General features: G+C 50.8%; 1 protein-coding gene across 1 annotated transcript; it reads left to right on the forward strand.

Annotated features, from left to right (window-relative positions):
* The first annotated feature begins 793 nt into the window (after positions 1–793).
* On the forward strand, positions 794–9194 carry TGME49_226370 (dgat2l1-prov protein). Its single transcript, XM_018780133.1, has 9 exons — positions 794–2633; positions 3611–3727; positions 4138–4222; positions 4327–4447; positions 4907–5051; positions 5625–5736; positions 6501–6613; positions 7251–7301; positions 7580–9194. The coding sequence occupies exons 1-9, from the start codon at positions 2286–2288 to the stop codon at positions 7628–7630; spliced, it is 1143 nt and encodes a 380-aa protein (XP_018636028.1). The 5' UTR covers positions 794–2285; the 3' UTR covers positions 7631–9194.
* Positions 9195–9245: the final 51 nt, after the last annotated feature.

The raw sequence follows: 9245 nt of genomic DNA on the forward strand, positions 1-9245 counted from the left end.
TGAGGAAGAGAAGTACAGTGCGTGCAGGCAATACAACTCTCTTCCTAGAGCACACTTTCTTTTTTTTCAGCTTTTGCAGAGTCGCTAGACACTAGAGCCGGCGTTAAGCACCAGCATGCTTAGGTGGACATGTTGCTTCTGTCACACTTTCCTTCCAGTTTTTCCGCAACCGCATCTAGTGGTACAGGCAATTCTGGAAGCATAAGTTTTCACTGCTTTGTCTCGATACTGATGCCGTTTTTCGGACAGGCAGGGCTTATACGGGATGTGCGGCCCGTCCCTCGCTACGCCGCTCGGCTACTGTCTCGGTGCCGGTGCAGAGACAGCGAAGACATGTATCACAGAAATTAGAAGACTGAAGCCAGGAATACCTGAGTTTTGCGAATGCAGTGTGGCCGCTCACACTTTTCCAGCTAACACAGTTCGACCGCGATGCTGATCATTTCAAGTGCATCACGGTGCTGAAACAATTGAGGTTTCGACGACCTTACTTGTCCGGTCCCGTTCCCGGCCCCTGTCTCCTGCACAGCAGTTACACTTCTTTCACATTTCAGGCGTTCACGAAGAGTTCCTGAGAGCACTTATGGGGAGGCCCGTCTGGATCGCTGTGTGCCACCAGTGAAAAGTCTTTTTTTTGCCTCATTTCCGTACAATGAGACTGTTCAGCTCCAGTCTACTGAGGCAGCTGTCTCTCCTTTAGGTTCTCGCCTTGATTTGCTGAAAGTTGACAACCCTCAGCACAGGAGAAGAAGCTGCGTTCCGGGTTCCTGGAAAAGTACCGGCGTTGTAATAGTCTTTTCCTCTGTAGGTACGATTGTTTTGATTGCAACTGCGCGAGCGGCCGTGGTTGGAGACTCTACAAGCGTTACAAGGTGTGCCATGTGTCGACTTTTCGCCCTTAATTTTCCGTTCCCAGCTGCGGCACACCAGGGAAAAAGAAAGGGTGTCGACCTTCGCGGTTTCTGCGTTTTTGAATTCTGAAAGCCGAAAACCTGAAGGCCTTCTGGTTCGCCAACGTAATCATGGGTATTTAAGAGCAGGCATGGACGGAGTTCGCCTCTCTCTTAGTGCTGTCTTCAGCTTGCTAGAGCGCTCATGTCCTGGGAACGACGCCGGTACGGTCTCTTCAGCAGGTGACCATAAACGAGAACTGCGGAACACATGGAGGATATCCACAAGGCAGTACCATGTCCAGTAGCTGTTTTGCTTGGTGTCTTCTCATCCTGTGGTCTTTCTAAAGCAATCATACAAAAGCCTCCTTCCTTAGAGAGGACGACCGCTTTGAGCCGAAGCCGACGAGAGGATCCAAGTGAACAAATGTGAAGTTCGCCCGTCCCTCGGTGTTCGGTTTTGCCTGTCGTGATATTTTCATTTTCAGCAATCTTTGGAGATTTTCTCCTCCACATTCTTGACAGGTGCAGCTTTCCTTCAAGTGTGCGGAGACGCTCTGGAACAGACCTGTATCCGCGTCTCCGCCTACTGTCGTTGCCGCTCTCGTTTTTTTTTCTCATCATCGCAGCTTATCTCTAAGCCGTTTTCGATAACACGTAAACTCCCGAAGTGGATCGAATTCAAATAGTAACTCTGATGCACAAGCGACGAACTATTCAAAAGCACAGGCCATGTCGCCGGCGGGAATCTCCCAGCTCTGCCTGCATTTCAGGGGATAAGTTGTTGAATCAGCTGTCGGGTAATCCAAGCGTTCGGTTGCTTTGTTTTCTACAATATATACCATCTGCGCTCTGATAAAACAGTAGAATTTGGATCCGGCAACAAAGACCTCGGACTGTCAGTTAAGGAAATTCACGACCGTAGGTGTTGCGTCTGTCTTTGTTCTGTGCAGGCAGGCGTCTCTCTGCATTGCCTGAAAAGTCTTAGTCGCCTGCGAAGAGACTCATTTTCAGCTACATGTCTGTCACCCCTAACTGGATTCATCTTTTTCTAACCGGCTAGGCTGTTGTAGCATGCAACAGTTCAAATCCCATTTTGCTGCTACTTGCGGGGAGGCACTGTGCTCGCCTCTCTCAGGCATGTGAGGTAAATGAACGACCTGAGAAGATCGGAAAACGAGTTTTCCTGCAACATTTTCCGCTCGCCGCTTTATTTGCAACCTCCTACCACGCCCCTCCCCTTTTGCCGAAGATTACGAACCTCTTTCTCTTGACTTCCTGCTTACCTGTGTCGTCAAGCCCGTTATCCCCACGGGAGGTTACCCTCAGCAGAAGCGGCACGCCGCCCTCTCGTTTCGGCTCTCGCCCCTGTTCCTCTGCCACGTTTCCTCCAACATGTGGGCGGAGGTCGGACAATTCCTGCTGGTCGTTGTGGCGCCGCCTGTCCTGGGACTCTACTTCATCCACTCACTTTTTTTCCCCACCGTCTGGCGAACAGACCGCGCGAAGCCTTACCGGCGAACGGGCGTTCTGCCTGCTCAGGAGCAACTCCCGCTGCTGGTTCGAGTTCGCTCCTACGTGGCCACGCGCATTCTGTCCTCGCTCCTCCTCACTTGCGTCTTCATGAATCTCTTCTGTCTCCTCCACCTGCGAACCGTAGCCTGGTGGTACATTCCCTACGCAGTCTGGTGCATTGCCTTCGCGGAGAAGCTCGGAAAACCCCTGGGGTACCCCTCCAAATGGGTGAGGCAGTGCGGCGTGCGGGTAGCTCCGCGCGGCGGGCGGAGAGACGCCAACCGCTGGAACGGTACAAAAATGATTCTTCCTGGGAATGGAGTTGAATGAAATGATGCATCAATTTACTCTACTGCTATTGAGAAAGGTCCCATCCTTTGCGCGCAGCTCTCAAAGTGTCCTTAACGTAGACGTAGAGACCTTAGAGCTCTCAAAGCCATTTGACTTGTCACCGCTGGCAAATACTCTACGCGTGTTAGTACCCTTTACAGATAGAGGGTTGAGAGTGGATGTTCTTATGGTTAGTGCATCGACCTCGTGCTCGTACAGAAACGCAACGCCTTTCGAAAAGATGGTTTTCTGTGGCAGATCGGATGCGCAACACAGATCAGAGCGATTGTGCAGATACAGCCACGGGGATAGACAGCTAAGGGCTTGCTCTCGGAAAGGAATGAAACTCAACCTTACCGGGGCCGACTGGCCGCTACAGGAAGACAGATATAGAGTCGTACTGGAAGTCTACACAAAGGTGATATCGTCTTTCTGTATTCATACAACGACGTTTTCACAAGAGGTCGAGCTTTTCCATACAATAGAGAAGCGGGTAGCAAGAACGCTGGAGGGACATCTTTAGAAAGGCTCGCGTTTTCATCCGAATTCAGTCGTGTTTGTAGCCTCCTGAGACCACGCATGCAGGGGTTTTCTGGTGAATGGTTTTCAAGCGTAAATGAATCGAATGAAGTTGGGCAGGTTGTTTCCGGGCGTGGACACCCCCAATCTTCTTGCCGCGCACAAGCAGGTGTATATAGCTCACTTACTCCTCTACAAACATACTCGGGTACCGGTGTATTCACATATATATGCATAGACTCAAGTAGGTAGGTCTGGTTTGTTTCATGTGGCTCCCTGAAATGGTTCGCGGGGTTTGCGTGGACGTGTGTAATGTCACGCCGCTTCGGCATGTGTCTCCGAAACGTGTCTTTTAGATGCGCACGTCGCGCTTTTGGAATTGGGTGGCCGAGTACTTTCCCTTTACGCTGCTGAAGGAGAACTCTGCGACACAGTTCCCCACAGATAAAAACTACCTTTTCGGTTTCCATCCGGTAAGCCGTGTTCTTCAATATTCGTTTGGGTTCCCAGGAGATCCTGGAGCAGTCGGAGTCTACGTGGCCTCGCCTTTCCTGGTCTGTTCATCACTCTGAAATGGCGAGGCTCGTGGATGAGTAAAAGATCTACGAGAAGAAAATCAGATATGACGTGTCACTGCTCTCTGCATCCCCCGGCGTCGCTGCATCTTGCTTCGTCCCCGTTCGTTCCGCTCTTCCTCCACTTCTTCTGTTGCCTCTCGTCCGACAGGTGTCGTGCCTTGTGCAAGTTCGGCTTTTTTCCACCTCGCTGAATCTGAATGTGGATCGCAACAAACAACGCGATTCGTCCACGCCTCTCAATGGACTAAGTTGTCCAAGACTGACGAAAGTAGAAAACTGCATTCTTTTCTGTGTTTTATTTTCAGCACGGGGTCTTGGGATTCTCCTGCTGCGGGCAGTTCGCGGGTATGCCCCCAAGGCCAGAGAATAACCTCGCTGCCCTTCTTCCTGGTACGCTCCTCACCCAAGGCAGAGATAATCAGGCGGTCACTTGCGTGCAAACACTTGGTTTTCTGGGCAGCAATGACTTTGTTTTTCTCTTGTTTGCTCGGCAGGTCTGGACTTCCGAGTGACGACTCTCGAGGTCAACATGCGCACGCCCTTCTTCCGACACATTCTCCAGTTTCTCGGATTTATTTCATGCAGCAAGGGAACCATCCGTAGAGTCCTCGAAAGGTATTCTGCTCTCTCAAAACACATAGAACTGCCCCAGTCGAACGGGCGCATCTGACGGATGCTCTAGACGCTAATATAGACATGCACACGTCTATCTGCCTATACAGAGATGTCGCCACATCTCTTTGTGTGCATCAAATACAAACGTTCGCATGTATATCTATCTAGATATACATGCACGCATGTGCTTGTGCACATCGAGTGCAACATTCAAATCTATCTAAATACATATGCATATATCTCTGCACTCCGAATACAAGCACTCACAGGTCTGTCTACGTCTTTGCACATAATTGTGCAAAGAGAATGCACACATGCATATGTACATCGTTATCTGTGCATGTGTTGGTAGCGTAAGTTTAGGATTGCAGTGCGTTGGCTGTGTTAGGTCTGCATGCCTTCATTTGTGGTGACGCAAATTGTAGGACAGTCGTCGTCTGTACCGTGTGTGTGTTGCAGCAAGGACAAAGGGAAGGCAGTCGTTCTTCTGGTCGGCGGCGGCCGCGAGGCGCTTATGGCAGAAGAGGGAAAAAATGACCTCGTTCTAAAAAAACGGAAAGGCTTTTTTGAGTTAGCCCTCAGGACAGGTGCCTCCGTGGTTCCGGTAAGGTCGACGGGTAGCAAGACTGGAAACTCACCGCTCTTCAGAGAAGCTGAAGAAGCGACACAGACAAGGGCGAAAAGGGACTTTTCTTGCGAACCGGTTCGACTCTCCTCTATCGGCGTGGTCAGAAAACCTGAGCGTAAGAATCCGTGTACCGTCGTTCGTACCCCTCCACGCGTACAGATCGTTTCAGAATTGTGTCAACGTTTTGTCGTGTTGCTTGACCCCACGATGTCTCGTCCGGTCAAGCGTGACACAGGTGACGGCGTGCCGGGGCTGCCGGGGGAATATCCTCAGTCGTCCCTCACCGCCGGGAGTTGGGAGACGTTGCAAAAGGAGGATCTGCAGGCTCAGCGGGTGCTGGCAACCGAGTTGAACACCCGAGACTGTGAAGCAGTTCTCGCTGAAACCTTGCGTCAGTGCCACAAAGAGGTGCCTTTTTTTTCGTCAAAGAGGGGGGCGTGGTGACGTGTCGCTCTCTCACCGGTATTTATGTTTGTTTGGAAGGAGTCCTCGTCAGTAGGTTGGCGCCATGCAAGCAGCGATCAATTCAATCGTGTTCCCCCTCTGCAGGTGTACGCCCTTGGCGAGAACGATTTGTACACCGTGCTCAAGTCACCCCTGGCTACGCTGCTCAGTGAGCAAACCATGCGCATCTTCGGCTTTTCCTGCCCGCTCTTCTTCGGTAAGACGCACTCTCTGCGCACCCCTTTCGCCGTCTTCTTTTCTACGCGGGAGGCGCGCACAAACCGTGATTGCCGTTTTCTTGTTGCATGTTCCACTCATATTTTGTTGGTGTTCTTGTGCCTTTCAAGTCCTACAAGTCGAAAGCTGTGTAACGGAGTTGAAGTTGTTTAGTGGCAGCGGCGATCTCAGGGCGAGCTTCAGGTTCCTTGAGGCGTATCCCTTGAGGGCCTAAATTATTGTGTAGAAAGTAGGAGCGCGTCGGCCAAGTAAAGCTTCGTCTTTGCATGCAAGCACGTAGGTGCTTTCGTCGGCGATTGTGAATCGATGCAGCCACCGGTGAATCGATGAGTTATCGATTCGGCGCCAACGCGTAGGGGGCCGGTTTGCGCTCCTGCAAGATCTAGTCACAATTGGCTGCACGGCGGTTGTGTTCTTTACGGGTATCAAGAGCTACATCCTAGACTTTCCAGTTGAGATACGACTCTGATATCTCTGCCCTCCAAATGTATGTATGTGTATGCGAGTGTTCCTCAGTATGTGCGTGTATCGACACATCCATATTCGCATAGATATGCCGATGTAGATCTAGAAAGGTATCCTGATATATGTGTGCTTCTTCTTTATAACTGGAGGCGTGTCCACTTCGTGCGAGTCAACATCTGGCTGTGCACCCTGGATGAAACGCACTGGAATGCGTAGGCACTCGGTTTTTGTGAGCTACAAAGAATTAAACGACGAGTTTTCTGCTTTCTGTGTGGGCAGGTCGCGGCGCGTTCCAAATGTTTCTTCCTTTGCGAGTGCCGACATTCACCATGATAGGCGATCCGATTGAGTGCAAACAAACGGAAAACCCCACTGAGGAAGACATTGTTCAGGTCCGTTTCCCTGCACAACTTGCTGGTCGTGCTTCTTCAGCCCTTCGTAGCTTGTGCTTGCCGTGGCAAACTAGAACAGAATGGCAAATGTCTTGGCGGGAAGCATGATACGTTTCGTACAGCGGTACCTTAAAGGTAAACTACTGAGGTAAACTCGCGGGAGAGACTCTCTTGCGCTCACGCGTATAGCATCCAGAGTCGTGCAAGTCACGTACGCCATTTCCATGGCTTCAGTCTCGCCTTCTCCTCGGGGTTTCGCTTCTTTCTCTTCTGTGTGTCATATTGTGTTGGCCAGCGTCTTTGCTGTCGCCTGTCCAGTGGCTCGTGCCTTCTGTGTCTCGCCGTGTTGCGTGCTTTTGCGATTTGCCTCCGATTCCAGTCTCTTTCAATGTTTAAGTGCAGACATGCAATTCCACGCTGTCGCTCGTCTCGATGTTCACATCGCTGACCATATCGAAGGAAAATAAGATAGATGAGTCACTTTCGTCTCGGGTGTGGGAGTTCGAACGCGTCACAATTACGTGAAAATCGAATCGACACAAGTGAAAAAACGCTGCACCGCCTAAACGACTACGTATCTACGTGCGTGAGTTGATGCGCCTGTACGTGCAATCCTTTGCGTTCATTTGCTTTCCAGCTGAGGCAGCAGTACTGCGAGGCACTCAGGCGAGTCTTCAACAAAGTGAAAGTACGGAGACTTTCCATAATCTGGATCCTATAAACACATTTCTTTGTACTGATGTATACGCCCACATGTGTGAATCCGTCGTCCTCGGTCCCGCATTTGCTGCGTAGAACGTGCCGCTGCGACGCATTGGGGACTCGCTGGAAATCGCGTTTCTTCAATCAGGGGTTCCCGCTTTGATTAGGAGAAAGCGTGCGAACTCGCAGTTGGTATAACGAGGTTCGACTTCTGGATGATTTGTGATTTCGCTTCATTGTGACTTTGACAATTTGCTTTTCCAGGATGCCTACCGTCCTAAGCGAGAGTTTCAGTACCTTCGCATTGTGGAGTGAAACGCCAGCTGGTTTTGCGATGGCAGAGCAGTAACCAAGGGAAATCGCGCTGTAGGCGACCCGAAGAACCATGGCTTTTCTCGTATGACAAATTGTAAGACGATTGCGCCGCTGGTGACATGCCGTCATTTCCATTGATTGCAGGCAAATGTAGCTCGGAACACTTGTCAGCAGTTTGCGTCACTGTTGCGGCGCTAACAGAGACAAAACGGGAAAAAAACACATGTGGCTGAAGCATCGTGGGTCGAGGGTGTTTAAACCGTTAAACCGAAACTTATCAAGTTGTACAGCCAGTGTAGCAAGTAAATCTAAACTCTCCACGTCGTGCAAGACTGGAAACCCAGCACGCTTTTTTTGCGAGAGGGTTTAGGGGTCAGAGAAAGCCAGGGCGTCGAAACGATACAGAGAGAGGCGACCCCGGCGGCGCTGTTTCTTCCACTTTTTTGTTTGTTTGCTTTTGGGACGTGTACGTCCGAGGGGGGCTGTCTCCGTCAGAAAAAGTTTAACCAGCTCCCTTCTAAATCGGAAAACTGTCGAGGGCATATCCCCCGCGCACAGCGCTTGAAAAAGAGGAAATTCACAGTGTCGCGGTCTCTACGTAACACTCCTTTCCGTGCGTTGATCTTGAGACACCGTGGCAAAACGGTGCGTTTATCATATGTGTATGTTTGTCTTTATTCAAAAGCAACGGCTATACTGTTCGCGTGTGGCAAGGGTCGTTGTGTGCAAGGCCGAAGCGTTCGCCTACATCTTCTCTGAGAGACGTACAGTTTTTTTTGCCGTAGAAAGCACGCGTTAAATGCAAGCCGACTCATTCGACACACACGGGCGCACACAGAGGCTCATTGGCCTCTTTCCGTATTTGCAGTGGTTGCGTTCTTCAGTGCCGCCTGTCCCATACTGCATCTGAACCCGGTGAGATGTGCCTGTGCAGGCAGCGCTCTCTATATGTGTAAAAAGCCGATAATGAAACTTGTAGCGAAGAAACTCGTACATCAGTGTTCTGTCCATGGAAAACCCCAAGCGTCGCCGCAGCCACCCTAGGACTACAGACATAACTGTGTCTTTGTGCAAGGGAAGTGTTTTCTGTGGCGGCTGCTGCTTGTCTCCGCAAATGAGGGGAATAGCCATGAAGGCTTTCACTAAAGGATTTATGCCGTCCACTCATGTTTCTCGGGATAATTATCAAACTTCGGTTGTTCTGACGTGCCTTCTCGGCCGTCGATGTGGCCGTGCAGAGCGGTTTACAGGAACAAGGCTCATCAACTCAAGGCTTCCCTTTGCCGTTTCAATTTTCCAGTTTGCCCTTTCTCCCCATTTCGCTTTCTCTCGTTTTGAAGCGTTCCTGTACGCTTCTCTCCACGCCTCGTTTTTTCTGTAGCCGCGTGTGCCTCGTATGTACGCCAAACAGAATTCCTTCATTCAGCCGTCCGTGCTTTTGTTTTCATGGATCGCGGTGCCTTTTCTTTATCGTTGTACTCACACGTGAGCCCGCGACGTCCGAATCAAGCGAACCAGCCACTATTTCGCCGAGTCGATACGAACAACACCAGCGTGCTTCCCCTCAGCAGGATGCTTTCCTGTTTACTTTCTCTTCCCCAGGAGGGACTCGGCC

This window comes from Toxoplasma gondii, chromosome X (assembly GCF_000006565.2).
Source record: "Toxoplasma gondii ME49 chromosome X, whole genome shotgun sequence".
In the NCBI taxonomy this organism is placed as follows: domain Eukaryota; phylum Apicomplexa; class Conoidasida; order Eucoccidiorida; family Sarcocystidae; genus Toxoplasma; species Toxoplasma gondii.